The 15,864-nt window shown below is 41.8% G+C and overlaps 1 protein-coding gene across 1 annotated transcript in view; it reads left to right on the forward strand.

Moving 5' to 3' along the window:
* Window positions 1-15,563, forward strand: part of LOC104279114 (tubulin polyglutamylase TTLL5-like) — a gene marked incomplete at both ends in the record, with an annotated part of 30,452 nt that extends 14,889 nt beyond the window's left edge. The window contains 6 exons of the mRNA XM_009876294.1: window positions 1,356-1,463; window positions 10,702-10,783; window positions 11,993-12,054; window positions 12,768-12,859; window positions 15,279-15,376; window positions 15,522-15,563. Of these exons, the coding sequence (XP_009874596.1) occupies window positions 1,356-1,463; window positions 10,702-10,783; window positions 11,993-12,054; window positions 12,768-12,859; window positions 15,279-15,376; window positions 15,522-15,563 (484 nt within the window). The remainder of the gene's footprint in view (window positions 1-1,355; window positions 1,464-10,701; window positions 10,784-11,992; window positions 12,055-12,767; window positions 12,860-15,278; window positions 15,377-15,521) is intronic.
* Window positions 15,564-15,864: the final 301 nt, after the last annotated feature.

The raw sequence follows: 15,864 nt of genomic DNA on the forward strand, positions 1-15,864 counted from the left end.
GTCCAGTCACTTGCGCCATGTGTTTCCAGTAAGCTGTGTACGCATACTTATTTACATTGATCCATTTCCACACCCCACCCCAACCTGAAGTCTAAAACATGCACTCTTAACTATTACATAATCTGATGAGCAATGCTAGCAGGTTTCTCTAACTACCTGTTACAAGGCTTCTTGCACCTTCCTCTGATGCATCTGGTTCTGGTCATAGGGAGGCAGAACGCTGACTGGAAAGTGCTGGCCTGGGCTGGGCTGGCAAGATTTTTGCATATGGGATGTTTATGTACACTTAGATGTTCCTGTGCTGTGTTGCTTTCACTTAGTCATCTTCTGGCACAGAAGTTCACGTCTGAATTTGCTTGCATGCCCCTCTGTAATTATTCAGATCCCTACATCTCATCATCTGAGCATAAGAAATAGTAATTGTAGACCTAACTCAAGCTCTCTAGTCATGTGCTTTTGTACTAGAGATTCTTTGGGACAAGGATGTCTGTATGGGTTTGCTGGAGGTCTTGTGTATTTGCAGCGGGGAAGGCTGCCTTATGATCCCTGCTAACTTTTCAGACTAGGACTCCAGTGTTTGTTCATTCCCTCCTCCTCTCACTTCTCTATTGCTTGTCCTTGAAGACAGAAACCAAGCGTGATGTTCTTTCTGTCGCATGACTCATCCTAAGCCCAGTGTAGAATCCAGGTCTACATGCATCTTTTCTTGCCTTCTGCTCCCTCTGCCAGCTCAGATTCTGTTCTTGGGCTCTGTTTACAGGCTCACACAGGAGCCGGAGAGCTTCCTTACTGAAACTGCAGATTATCTATAGGTCAGCAGGGCTGGGAGCTGTCACCAGTCATAGCTTTTTGAAATGATTTGTGAATCATGGTATAGGAACAGCTGCTTTAGAGGAAGATGCAACATCGCAGAACAGTTATCACATAAAAGTCCACAAGAAAAGGCTTTGTATCTCAGTGGCTATAGCTTATTCTTTGTAGTTGAAGGGCTTATCTCACTAACTCACTCATGTTAAATCCTTCCTAATACTCTGAGTGGGTGGTGATTAGACTCCAGCTGACTTGTGCTGATGTGCTCGCCACATGTTTCTGCTTACTTGCGTTGTACATCTACTCTTATCACTCTCATTTGTGAGTATTTTTGCACTAGGATACTTATGCATGTATCTATGTACTTATGCTTGCATGAATTTCCAAACATACCTTTGCTTTGTCATCCATAGGCACTCACGTGCTTTGATTCACAAAGATGTCTGTCCATGTGCATATTATCAGGCTTTCTAGATACCATGTGCTACTTCACAATCTACTATTTCTTTTTTTTTTTTTTCCCCCCCCTCCTCCCCTCCTTGCAGCACTCATGGCCAACGTGGAGGACCTGATTATCAAGACTGTGGTTTCTGCTGAGCTGGCCATTGCCACAGCTTGTAAAACTTTTCTCTCACATCGTGGCAGCTGCTTTGGTAAGGCACTGGGGACATCTTTTTGTTTATTGACGCTTGATTACTGTTTGAAACTTCCAGCTTTCTGATGCTACGGAGGAACGTGCATTCACTGTTGCACAGAAGCCAGATACTGTTGGGGTGGTGTTTTTTTTCTCAGTGTAGGCCTCTGTGAGGGCAGGGATGTTGAATCACAGTTGCCTCTGTGCCAGTGTCATTCGTCAGCATCTCATGCTAGAACATGGGATGATGAAAAAGAACTTCAAAAGGAACTGAGAACTACTGAAAAGTTCAAGTTACTGACCCGCTAATGCCCTTGCAAAGGATGGCTGTGGATGATTAAACATCCCTGTAGAGCATTTAATATTTTCTATTGAGCCATCTAGCCCAATGTTGTTCTGAATTATTGTCTCACATGTGTCTGAGGACAAGGGAGGAATGTGTAATGCAGTGCTTGGAATGACAGTGGTGGTAAATGCTTCTGGGCTTGTGCTTGTGCGACGGTACCACACGGTGGCGTCAAAGCCTATTTCTGGCAGAGGCTGGATGCAGAACTATGTGCTGGCAAAGGGAATTTGGAACTCGCTGGCAGCAGATGCTGGGACGAGGTCCAGAAAGCAGTGGCTGGTACCACAGTGTGCCTTCTCTCGCTTTCCAGTCGCTGCTTCCCAACCTTCCCTAAAGAGGCCTCCTTCTACTCTTAGCCGCCCTTTGCTCATGTGGACACATGCATGAAGATGGAGTCTTAGGGTAGGGGAAATGAGTCTAGAATTAGTCACAGTCAGTGCTTAAACCAAAGGCAAAGCTTGGCTTAAGCTATCTGGTGTTTAGGTATTGGGACTTGTATTTAAATTAGCTGTGACAGGTAAATCCATTTGTGTGGATTGCATTGTACCTTGCATTGCACTTGGGTATTGACAGTTCTGCGGCTTTCACCACTAATGTAAATGTCTTTGGGTATTCAAGGGTGATGAGACAGTCAAGAATCAAGGAGGAACCATGGCTGATAGGTGCTGTAGTTACCTGTCAAACTGGCTGCCTTCCTGGCCTTAGCTTCTCCTGACTGACTGATGCTTCTGTTCAAAGATGGAGAACCTTGGCATGCATGGGGATTTATGAGTTAGATAATAGTTTTAAAGAAGTAGCAGTTTATCAGCTACTCCAGAAATATCAACAACTGGATTTTAAAAAACCCACACGGAATAACTTCAACTGCCTCTTTTTTTGGCTTCTCCCTTTTCCTCCCTTGGTTGTGTCTCTAGATTCCTCTGAGCTGCATGTGTGGAAACGAGTGTTCCTCATGTGCTTTCTGCTGGGCCTGGCTCTGAGGTTATCCCACTTCCTGCTGCCTCCCCAGGGCTGCACTAACCACCCTCTCAGATGCTCCCCCACAAATAAACTGTTTTGTTCCATTTATTTCAGTGTAAACATAAATTAAGAGCTTCCCAGGAAAGAGAGCTTAAGTAGGAGCCATACTGGTTCCCTAGGGAGCCTGAGGCATTTCCAGAGCTCAGTACTTTCTGCCACCTTCCCCCACAATTAAGTGGGGGTCCTTATGCCAAGGATTTGAACTGCCCTTGTCATGTTGTATGGTTCATTCTTCATCCCTGGATCTTGTTCTGACACTGTTTTGGTTCTGCCACTTTTCACCCTATTGTAAAGGACGATTTTTCTAGCTGGAAAAGTTCAGAACGGCTGAGATCATAGCTCTTCACATGATGGAGAAAACTGGGAATGAAGATTTCAAGGCAGCATGCAGAGGCTCCCAAGAGCCTTTTTCTTCATTCTGAGCTGTGAACAATGAAACTGCGTGTGTGTCCTGAGAAAGACTAATCATTTGAGAAGTATTTCAGACTTCACAAACCTGTATCTTAGATACAAGATGGGCCTTGTTTGGAAAGCTTCTAGAAAAATGTGACTAACTTGTGTGTTCTACTCTAGTCTTTGTAATGCTGTTCTAGGGAATAGGACTCCAGCCCAATTGCCACCTTGTTGCTGAAAATTAAATTGCAAGTAGTTATTTGTTTAGATTAGGTTGCCCACTGTATTTCTCTTAACAGCTTAGCACTGTTGTGGTCCTTTATTCCCTTCCCAAGTAAATGTGGAAGTTTGTGTTGTGTTTTAGTGTTGTGTTTTTGGTTGTTTGGGTTTTTTTTAATATACTTGTTTTCTAGATTTAAGGGAAGAGACTGTTCACAGCTTCTCTGTGTTCTAAAATAAGATTATTGAAACAGTCTGTATAGTTCTAGCTGCCCGTGCTTGCCTAGAAAGTGAGAGTAGTAGGTCAGGATGATTCTTTTTCTAATGTCAAAGCAGAGTGCTGTTGACAGTTTGTGGAAAGATTGTAGCAAGTCCCCTTTTGGTCATGTCATGTGAGCTGTTTACTGCATTCTAGTAGTAGTCAGTTTTCAGAGGACTTGGGATGCTCAGTAGTTTTGTTCTTCTGAAGTGTGTCACAGAAAGTAGTCCAAGTAATACATGATTTTGTTGCAGCCTTGTTCATGTGTTGTTATTAACAATGCGATATCAAGCCTCTATTTTCTTCTTTACAGTTAGCTAACAATTCCGTATGTAAAATTAAGCTGCAAGTAAAAATTGCCTTAACCCGTAGCTCCAGAGGAGAGCATGCTGCAGAACTCGGAACCACTGCATTGTCATGAAGCTGGTCACTAGTTGAGTTGTTGGTTGCCTGTGGAGTCTTCTTTAAGAGAAACTGGATTTTTGCACTGACTTTGAGGGACATGGCACCTCAGTGTGGAAGCAGGAGGGACGATAGGATGCGTATGTCCAAGCCAATTAAAGACTGCATTGTTCTCCCTCCTGAAGTAAGCACTTCTGGGCAGGCTGGAAGAGGCAGTGAGATCTGCTTTCAGACAGTCTGAAAAATTTCTCTGCAGGATGATTTAGTAGGGGATGAAATAAAGGCAACTGAGTGCAGCACGTATTTTTGCCAGCATCCAGTGTAGGACCGTTTTCAGTACTCATTGAAACATGAGCCTGAAGCAGCAATAAGTCCTCTCTTTCATTCCCAGCTCTGTTCAACCTAACCGTGACACTGTTAAGCTCTTCTGCCATCAAGAAGGTGGGGCGGGATAGGATAGTAGCCATGCTGATCCCACCAAAAGTAAAGTTTATTTAGCTGCTCGTATGTACTAAGGTTGAATTGGTCAGTCTTATGGTTATAATCACTGCTACATTAAGATGGTATAGAACAAAGAGTAAACAATTTTTCTGCTTCAGCGGTGCTGACCTGGAGCTAAGTTTTGAACAAGTACTCATTTGTACTTAATCACCAGTTCTTGACCATCTATGTTGCTGTTCTTCATAAGCATTTAAATTTCTTAGTAGTAGCAGTTGAGCTGTGTAGGAGAATGGTAGCCATTTACAGTACTGAATAGTGCTGGCCTGCTCCGTAATGGATTTTGCAGGATACTAAAAATTTAAGATTCTTAAGGAACTTCTTTTCAGACTTGCTTGACACGAGTATAAGTGAGTCCCTGCTTAGAGACTTAGGTCAGCTATACATATACCATACTCATATCCTATATCTTTTCCTGGTTTCATCAATGACATGTCAAGGAAAAAGACACTTTTTTTTTTTTTTTTTTTTTTGCAAAGATTAATGCATTCTATTTTTATACTCTTACTGTCCATCTTTGCTTTAAAGCCAGTATGTAAAGATGCCATTTTAAATCTGAAAAAGGTTGTCCTTGGAGTCCTCTGGCTACCATCAGATTCAAGGGCCCTGCACCTTTCAGGACAGATGTTCTGGTGATCCAATGCACCGAGGTAGGTTTTGGAATTTAACAAAACTGTGAGCTGAGCCTGAAAGGTAAAATGGGTTAAAGCCATAGGTCCTCTAGTGATAGCTCCTGTAAGAGTCCGTCCTTGCACTGTTTCCTGCTTGCCACTTCATAGCTCTAAATGGCACCTAACTGATTGTTTATGATTTAGCACCCAGACCTCACCTGAAGGAATCAGGATCCCTGTTGCAGCAGAAACTTTCTGGTTTCTTTAGGAAGCTGTCCTCAGCTTGGTAGCATCTTTCTCAAGGTGCTGTGGCAGTCCTAGAAAGAATTAACTCTTCTAAAATCAGACATAAAGAAATGCAATTTATCATCTGTGGACTTGTATCACCAAAGTCTGAATCAGCCCTCACTTCTCATTGTCTTCTACTACCCTTGGTTCTTGTAGTGACATTAAGGTCTTTAGCAGATAGATGACAATGTGAAAGTGAGGAACTCCAGGTTATTATTGTCTCGTAGTTTGCCTGAGACTAAAGTTGTTGGAGTTTAGGAGCTTGAGATCAGAACAGCTTTGACTAATGAAGTCAGGAAACATGCTCCCTTTCTCCTTCACCTCATATACCCAGTGTATCTGTGGAGTCAGCGGGCTTTTATTTTGATCTACCTGCTACTACATTTTCTTAATTTGACCACCTAAGTTTGCTGAAGAACAGATGGCAGCATATCTACACTTGTGTCATTGAGGAACAGAAGGGAAGTTAAATGATATCCAAAGGTAGTTATTGGGATGTTAACCTCTTTGCTTGCTATGATCTTACACTATTTGGAAGAACTTTCTCCTTTGTGGGTGATAATTTATTTACCCTATAAGATTAGGGTTATAATGGTAGCCCAATTTACACCAAGAATCCTTTTTGCTGTTAGCCTTGAAGGTAGCGTTACTAGCTTTTCTGACTTCAGAGTAAGGGGATGATGCTGAGTCTGATTTTGGTATAGGTGATGAGCCCAACTGTAATCTTCTCTTCAAAGAAAGTAGCGGTTTATGTAGAAGGAGGACAACCAAGATGGTGAACAGTCTTGAGCGTGAGACTTATGAGCAGCAGCTGAGATTACTTGGCTTGTTCAGCTTTGAGAAGTCTGACAGTTGATCTCATTGCAGTCTACAACTTCCTCAAGGTGGGCAGTGGAGGGGGAGGTGCTGATCTTCTCTCTCTAGTTTCCAGCAATAGGACACAATGAAATGGAATGAAGCTGTGTCAGGGGAAGTTAAGACTGGACGGTAGGAAAAAGCTCTTCACTGAGAGGGTGATCAGTCACTGGAACAGGCTTCTCAAGAAAGTGGTTCTGGCACCAGCACTGTGGTGCCAGAGGTCAAGGAGTGTCTAGATGATGCTCTTAGTCATATGATTTAGTTTTAGGTATTCCTGCAAGGAGCAGGGAGGTGGACCTGATCCTTATGGGTCCCTTCCCATTTCAGGTACCCTGAAATTAGTTCACTTCTGAATATTTTTGTTGGGAATGTGACTAAGTGTCCTTCAGACTTCAGTAGAAGAAGAAAAGGTTGAGATGTCGTAAGTGCTGGACTTTCTATTGTTGCCTGTTGTGCATAAAGTGCCTGTAAGTGAAGTGATTAGACCTTTGGCTAGGCTAGTGTGACAAATTGGCAGATGCATGCTGTATATTTTGAAGTAGACAAGAACACCAACATGTGGAATGATTCTGTTCCCTTGTGTTGGGTCATTTCCTGTAACAACACTGAGAGATAAAACCTTTTGCTGTTAAAGAACTTTTAAAAAAAGGAATCAAGCTGTATTACTTGGTATGTAAAGCAAATTCCCACACAAGGCTATGGTACCAGTACTTTACCTAAAGCCTTTGGTGTTCAGAGTAGAGGCTTCTATTCTTTTAATTGGTGTGATACAGTGAAGGATTTTGCTTATCAAAGCCTAAACTGTTGTGCTGGCCTCTTGTAGAGTAATAGGAATGATTTGGGGCTTGAATGTGATAGGCTGCAAGATGTAGAGTTGTTCATGTCCCCATAGCTGTTAAGATGTGCCCTACTGGAGTTGAAGCAGGTACTGTACCACCACTAGAAAAAGCGATGGAGTTAATTGATGGATAAAGCGATGGAGTTTGTTTACAAAATACTGCATAGTCTGTTAAGTCTCAAGTTTGACAGTATGTTTGATAAAACAGTATGTCCATCACTATCCTCTTAGGAGTTTTTCTCCCTTGTACTGACTGGTTACTGCTTTGGATGAAATTGTAGCACAAATAACTTCCCAAACTGAAGCTCCTTGATACGTTGTCTATAAATATGGTCTGCAGGATACCTTGAAGTAGGAAGGAAAAAGGGAAGACTTTGCTTTCAGTGGCACAGGTGTAGTTCCTTGCATTAGGAATGTCTGTAGGCATGCTCCTGCTTAAAATGAGACAATAGGGTTGTTTTTATAGCAAAAGCTGAGGAGCTGCATAACGTGTAGCTTTTTTTCAGTGTATATGTGTCCCTCCATAACCTCACATTGCCTCCATTCAATTGCAGAATACATACTTTGCAGTAAAGCTGTTTCTTTTTCCCCAGTGAACAAGCTGAAAACAAAGACCAGAATTACAGCAGCCCTCTAGGAATTGAGCTTATTTTATGCAAAATCATGAAAACATTGTTTGTGCTACCAGGCTATCACTTGTGACTTAGTTTGTAGACTTACAGAGAATAGCAAATTCTTTGGGGATATTATATGAAAGGGAGTGCCAGTGCAGTCTTTAACAGGATTTTGAGTCAAATTTGGAATACATGATAATTTACTGGAACCAAAAAGCTTGAGACCATTTCTCTAGCCTTCCTCTTAGTCTTAAGTAATGACATTGGCAAAAAAATCTCTGGCTGAGCTGTTGCTGTTAGACTTTGGTCTGAAGCTAGCCCTTTCTCTTCAGAGGATGAGAAGCTCCATCAGCAGTGATTTCTCCATGGGGATCAGACGGGAGGGGCAGGCTGTTCCTGCCGAGATTTGGCACCATCTGGTACCTCCTGATATAATTCCAATCTCTTCAGCGAACTGCAAGGGCGAAACATTTTTGTGGATTGTGGTAGCAAGAGGAGGGGAACAAGGAAAGACAGTTTGGGAGCTTGATATCTTAGGTTTTTCTATTCTTAGTAAAAATAGTGGTGCAAGGTGGGTTATCGTAAACCTACTATTGCCACTGCTTGAGGCACGTGGGTGTTGGTTTTTTCTTTTTTTAGTCATTCTGTATTCTTTAGTCTTTCTAGAGAGGGAAATGAAAGTCTTGCTTAAGTTAGTAATTGCAGAGGATACACTTTTGAACTTATTATGCTCATGTGATTCTACATCTTTGTGCTGCCTATGTATTTATTGTTGAGTTTCACAGTAGAAAGAATACTTCTGTGTTTAATCTAGGTAGTGCATCTTCCAAATGTGGAAGAGTGCCAAGGAGATATTTCTAGGATAGTTGAAACTACAGGTAGGTTATCTTCTTTTTGTGCTCTGGTATCCCAGGCAGACTTTGGGCTCAGTGCAAAGCGAGTCTCATGTGGGAATGTGCGAGGCTTGATTCTGTTGCCAGAACGTGGATTTGTGTACCTGAGGTTGTGGAGACATTGTTCTAGGGGCCATAGATACAACCTAGAAGACATGAGAATGGGGGCATTATGGAGCAGCAGTGGAGTCTTCGTAGGAGAGCCTAAGGCATTGCAGGTGGCATTAGATGTCAGCACTGTAGTCAGGGCTAGCTGAGGTCAAGAGGTTTCCCATATCAATTTGTAAAAGTGGAAGGAGTAAGTGAGTAACTGGCTGGGAAAGAGGGAGGTTTAAAGAGCAGGTGGTTTGGAAGGGAGAAGAGTGTGGGAGAGGACAAAGTCAGAGGAGCAAAATACTGGCAAAGGTCCTTTGAGGGGTGGAGGGAGGGAGTGGCCAGTGGCAAAAGAAGCAGCAGCTGGTCAAAACAAAATGCTTTGCTTCCTGGCTGGGATTAGGAGGTCACAGACCAGCAGTTGCCATAGGCCCACTCAGCACTTCTCTGCCTCGGGCGTGAGCTGCCTGCCCACTGGAGTTTGCTCTGCCATTAAGAGTCACAGGTCTTCACCAAACCTGAGACTGTGTTTTGAAATAATGTATTAAAATCATCAGAAGTTTCTCCTGGTTGAAATGCTTTGACAATGTTTACACTCATAATCCCCACCTCCTTTTCCCCCTACTGCAGCTTTTCCTGTCTGGGGAGCAAGAGAGCCAAATGTAGATTCAGCCTCATTTCACTGGAGTGAACCAACTCCTTAACTCAGCTGCTTTGCTTCCCACTCAGTGTTTGGCTAAACAATCTTAGAAAAGTGAACAAGCAATACTCCCCCTCCTGCCATGTTCTCCTCTTCCAAGCCCCTCCCCACCAGCTCATTAATGTCCCATTATAAGCTACATGAGCTTTTGTGCTGCTGTCTGCAAGGAAGATCTGGTGAAGCAGTCTAGCTCCCCAGAGCCAGCATCAGTGTGAGGCAGGTGACAAAAGGCCGAGGCCAGAATTCAAGGAAAGCAACATGACAAAGAAATTCTCCTGTTTTCACTCCAGGCACCAGGGAACTGGTTAACTCCATGGAAATCCTTCTCTGCCACTAACCTGTTCTGTGGTGTTTTGAAAAAAAGTGCATAAGTTGCCCTGATGATCATTAACTGTATTTCTTAATTCTGAAAGAGGGAATTACATTAACGCCAACTTCTGCTTTACAATTATCTTTATGTAGCATCCTTCTTGCAACTCTTTCCAAACTAGAGAGAACGTGTCTATATCCAGTGAAGTAGTAAAATCAGTTGTGGAATGGGATGCTTCAATTTGACCTGTGTCGAGCAGAACACATCTAGCAGATGTAATATGTTATGACTGTTTTAGGAACTAAAGAAAAAAGAACGAAAGAAAATTCTGTAGTGATTTACTGCAAAGTGGCAAGCTGTCAGTAAAAGAATTATGGGAGGTTGTCCACAGAGATGGAGCTGCCGAGGAGAAGACTCTTGTGCTCCTGTGGGGATACTGCAGAAAGGCATACAGAAATAATTGAAAAGCTGCTGATGCTTGAAAGAAGCAAGATTTTCTATAGCTGACTGGAACAGTGTATATAGGAATTAAAAAGTGAAAAGGAGAATGAAGTTCTGTTGTTCCAGGATCCAGTGAAGAAGTATATTTGACCTGCTGTGATTCTGACAATTCTTTGTGAAAACAAGTGGTAGAGGTCTGCATGAACTGCAGTTTGTGGACAGCAGAGTTTATTTTTCTATATAGTACTTTTCTAAGACTCATTTTCTACTTCCCTCTTTCCCCCACAAACAGAACGTATTTAATTTTGATTCTAAGGACGTGAAGTTTCCCACTTGTGGAATGCTATTATTTGTTCAGTCCTAAAGAGTTCATAAATTATATAGATAGAAGTTACCTGATAGATAATAATGTTGAACCTTACCTGAATGTTTAAAGGTGCAGTAAGGTAAACTTAGTGTCCACTGTGTTTCTAGAGCTGTATGGTTTTGATGTCCTTATTGATGACACTCTCAAGCCTTGGCTGTTGGAAGTGAACCTATCCCCATCACTGGCCTGGTAAGTGATTCTCAGTTTAATATGAGACTGGAGATGGTTATCCTTGAAACTTCTGGTCCTAGGCTTCCCAATTTCATGACGCCTGCAGAGTATTTGTTCCTGCTAATTGACAGAGAGGATAGTCCTTTGCGTTTTCCTTTGCATAAACAAACTTATTGCAGCAATAGGTTTTGAAAGAACCCGGCTGGGATTCCATTTTCTTCTTAATTATTTCTCTTCCACAGTCCATCGTCATTGTTAACACTTCATAATCTCCCATCACAGATGAATTTTGAAACTCTCCAGGCTATTGTGTGGGGTTTCAATCTGCTTGGCTGAGTAGAAGCTTTAAGATTTTGGAGTCCAAGCAGAGTTCAGGCATTGTGCCTCACTTGAGTGTGCAGATGTAGGCTTGGGCTCAGATTTTTGATCTAGTACTCTCTTTAGCTAAAGTTTACAGAGAGAGTGTTTTCTTGGCCCTCATAGTCTAATGAAGGATCACCTAGTCCAACCCCCTGCCAGAGCAGGATCACCTAGAGTAGGTCACACAGGAACGTGTCCAGGTGGGTTTTGAATGTCTCCAGAGAAAGAGACTCCACAACCTCTCTGGGCAGCCTGTTCCAGTGCTCTGTCACCCTCACAGTGAAAAACTTTTTTCCTAATGTTTTTGTGCAACCTCCTATGCTCTAGCTTCCAAGGAATCAAACTGTGCCTGTCCATTCTGAGCTGTATTCATTGATTTTTTCCACTGGATAATATTATGGGTGCTTCCCATCTTCTAATCTCTTTGTATCTGTCACCTTCCCTAACAGTTTGTTCCCAGCCATTGGAACTAACCCATCTGATTTTATGATTATATGTGGAAGACACATAGGTAAATGAGGTTTTTTAGAATGCTGTGACAGCAACCTTCATCTACTCCATGAAATGTAGTGTAGGTGCATTCAAAGAAAATGTTTCTAGTCAAGCAGAGCTAAACCAAGGCAGTATATTGCTGCTTTTGAAGACTAGAGTTGTGAAGAAGGATAAACAGAAATAGATTAATCTGTTGTTGTTTAGTTTTTACCTATGCATGTGACAATCACCTAGTTTTCCTCCCATGTTGATTATGCCTGTGTTAAAAACCAATGAAATGAAACTGTATTGGAAAATAACTTAGATATTGATGCATTCCTCTCATTCAATGTCAGACAAATAATTATTCTTGTCCTCTGTTGCATATGGGTATAGTGATGCTCCTTTGGACCTGAAGATCAAAGCTAGCATGCTCTCAGACATGTTCACTCTTGTAGGTGAGTGTAACCAAAAAGCTCTTTCAATCTTTCCCTCATTTAAACCAATAAAAGGTAGATTTATGAGCTGCATGTTATTAGATGAGTGCGACAGAGGACAACTCTATTAAGTTAAGGAAAGCAGCTGTATTTAGCACTGGGAAGTGATCTGTGGACATCTCAGCTTCAGAATAATCTGTTTGTGATTCTTACGTGGTATTAAGAGTCCTTAGTTTGGTACTTGAAGACACTGATCTTTCTCTTTAGCAGGTGACTTCTCTTTATTCCTTAGAATCAGTATTTGTGCATTTTTGGGTTGAATGTGGGGTTTCTGGTTAGGCTGTATTAGAAGTGAGGTCGTTATTGTGAAAGCTGCACATCACCTTTTAGGCCCCCCTAGTATGTCTTGGTTCAGTTACTTGATGCCACTTATCTTTAATACTAAAAGAGGCAAAATGGTCATCAGGTGACCTGCTCAGCTATTTGTGAAACAGAGCCTTTCTCTATGATGCTCTTCAGTAACCCATCTGGTTTAAGTACTTGGTTTTGAAGCAAGTTCCAGTTGTGTGCAGAAAATGTAATGTAGTGTACAGTTTGGGATTAAACAAACAAAAAAAAGCTGCATAATTTTGGGTCTTTGGGTGGGGACAGGAAGGTCATGTATAGACTGAGGAATGCTAGGTTTATATTTTAGAATTTGCCTAAAGTTCTGCTGTGGCTCCTGATGCCCATAGGCTTTGTGTGCCAGGATCCAGGCCAGCGGTCAAGTCGAGCCATTTGTCATTCATCTGAATCTGTCAGGAGAAATCCGTACCAGAAGCTACAGGTAAGTGACTTCAACGTGCCGGAGCTGAGGAGGGTGCAGGAAAGTTATTCTTGTTGATTTTGGCTCACAAATGAGAGTAGCAGTGAGTGAGGTTGTCTGAATTTGTTGCATAACTACAGAAGAGTCTCAGGGGAGGTACCTGAGCTGTTCAGCCACTTTTGTTTTGTTGTCGGCAACGACCTTCCAGAACCCTTGAGCTTTATGAATGTGTCCCAAGACTTCCTCCTCAGCAGAAAGAGCTTTTTGCGTTTGAAATTTAAGGCTTTTTTCCCATTCACTCCTGGAATCTCTCACTTCCTTTCCTGTGGATCCTTGGACTGAGGCCTCAAGTGGCTTGTTGTGACTGTCCATTAACTTCTCTGCTGAGGCAGTGCTTTCTTAGCACTGTGATATTGAAGGGCAATTGTTCTCTGTCTCTTTTTGGCTATGAGATGGATTCCATAAATATCTGTGGAAGAGGAACACTCACAAAAGGCAGGGAGATCCCCTGTGTCATTTGGACTTTCAGATTCATTTCTTCTCAGGCAAACAGTGTATCCTGACACTCGGCAGCTGATGCTTATGCTCCTGTAAGGGACATGCAACATGTCTGTGTAGCTCAAGTTCAATTAGGAAATGAAAAGTGATTTTTTTGATCAGTGACAGAGAACTAATAACACTGTTCATTTTGATATTAGGAAGAACTGGCAACAATTTACTTCTTGTAAAACTTGGAGTCTTGAGTCACCAGGAGAGAGGTGGATGGCTGTTAGATGAGATTTGAGTATCTGTAGGGTGCATGAGTCCAAAGCTTCTAATGCCAATTCAGTAGATAGGGTTTCATATAAATCCCTCTGACTGTAAGGGTGCTGTTTGTGGCAGACAAAAGATATGTCGGATTAGGAAACGTTGCAGAAAAATAACCTTCTCTCTTAGAGTAATGAAGTCCAATTCTGATAATTTGACATTTTTTACCTGAAAAAATTTATACAGGACAGTCTGAGAAAATTGATCTGTTGGGAAACACTGAATTTTAAGGAGATTTTAAACCTAGAGCTTTATTTTGCTTAAGAAAACAGGAATAGATGTAAGGCCTGGCCAGTTGAAATGTGCAAAGATTCATGTGATGGAGCAGTGATTATAAGATGGGATTTATTTACTTATCTTTTTGGGACAGGTGCCCTCTCCCCCTCCCATTACTTATGTTTACTGGGAACAGCCTTCTAATGCAGTGATAATGCTTTATAGCATAGTTTGTGGGGTTTTTTTAGTATCTAAATGGAAATCTCATGGTTAAATAGGCATATAGAATTTTTTTTTTTTTCATGGTTCAGGAATGCTTTGGCCTGCTCTGTGCCAAATGCGTTTTATCTCAGATTTATTTTTTTTTTTCATGGTTCAGGAATGCTTTGTCCTGCTCTGTGCCAAATGCGTTTTATCTCAGATTGCTGGATCTTTCATACTTCTGTTCCCATTCTCAGTTGCAACCTCTTTTTCTTTTCTTAACTCCTTCATGATGTCTTAAGTTGTTCTCAGTTGCAACCTCTTTTTCTTTTCCTTTTCTTAACTCCTTCATGATGTCTTAAGTTTTGATTGGTCACAAAGGCTATATTTAATCATCGTGAAAGTTGCTTCTTGGGGAAGAAACTGCTAATACCAGTGTTCTTGGTCATGAGATAGTTATTCTGCTTTCTGATTTTCACCAGACTGGACTGCAAGTTCCGTGTGTCATTTCTTTGCTTTGACTCTCTGAGCATTTCTCCCTCTAGGGAAATGAGCAATTTAGCTGCTTCCTTTGTAGCTTGTTGTTGATTTGGGTTGGAACTCTGTCAATTAGTCGTAAGCAATAAAGGGACCTGACCTGCTTTTGTATAGACCGACTGTAGAGAAGAACTTGGCAGCAGTACAGCTGGAAATGATAGATAGGTCTCCAGAGAATACTTCCTTACATCCTTGGCTCCTCTTAGGCACTGGAGAGGAGGAAGGCAGCCTGAATACCACTGAAGGCAAGAAAAATCTAAGCTCCTGTGATAATAGTTTTCTTTCAAACATAATCCTGTCATTAGACTGGTCTTGCTTGTAGGCCTGGTGCTATATGCAGGGTATATAATACAGGGTACTTTTTGACATTCTGATGTTTCTACATCTGTTTCGGAGTGTTATACAGCATCTTGTCTCTCCACAAGAACTGAATACTGTTGAGATGTTTAAATGAAATGACTTTGGAAGTTTCAGGGTTTTTACTATTTTGTTATCCTCTCTTCTATGAATAATTCTACTTAACAGCATGTGTTTCTCCTTAATATATAGCTATTAAATATTTTCCTCAGGGTAACTCTTATCTTACAAAAATATGAATTTTGGTTGTGAGAATTGAGTTCATTCATCCATTCTGCAGAGTTCTTCTCTGTGTGCTTCGGAAAATTATGTCTGTGTCCAGATGGGTTCTGCACAGTTGAGCACATGTGAGGTTGTGATCAGTGCTGCATTTGGAATGGGGGCGGGATGCGTTTGTGGGCATTATGAGGAAGATCTGAGGTGAGATGACAGAAGTTAGCAATATCTCTCGACTTCAGTTACGTGCTTTTGCTCTAGGGTACTTGGGATTCCTCTGCAACTCGGGCAGGCCTGGTAGTGTCTTGGAAAACACAAGGTTTTTATTCTCTTTGTGTGTCTCTTGCAGCGTCCTGTGTCTGCGCAGTCGCAAACAGCAAACAGCAGATTTGTAAGTACCCTTCAGCTCCCTTCACCAATATAAGGGACACAATTTCAGATGTTACCTTGTACAGTACTTTTGGCGCAGTTGGTCCCAAGATATGACTTGCAGTTAAGTAGCCTGATGGTGAGGAAGGATTGGTACTGGCATATGTGTCCGTGTGGCAAGAGAAAGGTTGGAAAAACATTTACATCAGTTTTAGCAGCTTAAAAAAAAAAAGAGTGAGTGAGGTGTGCTGAGAGTCAAGGTCAGCTGGGTCAAATCGCTCAAGCATTTTAAAGAAATGGAATATAGGTGTTTCAAGATAAAG

This window comes from Apaloderma vittatum, unplaced genomic scaffold, assembly GCF_000703405.1.
Source record: "Apaloderma vittatum isolate BGI_N311 unplaced genomic scaffold, ASM70340v1 scaffold6139, whole genome shotgun sequence".
NCBI classification, from domain to species: Eukaryota; Metazoa; Chordata; class Aves; order Trogoniformes; family Trogonidae; genus Apaloderma; species Apaloderma vittatum.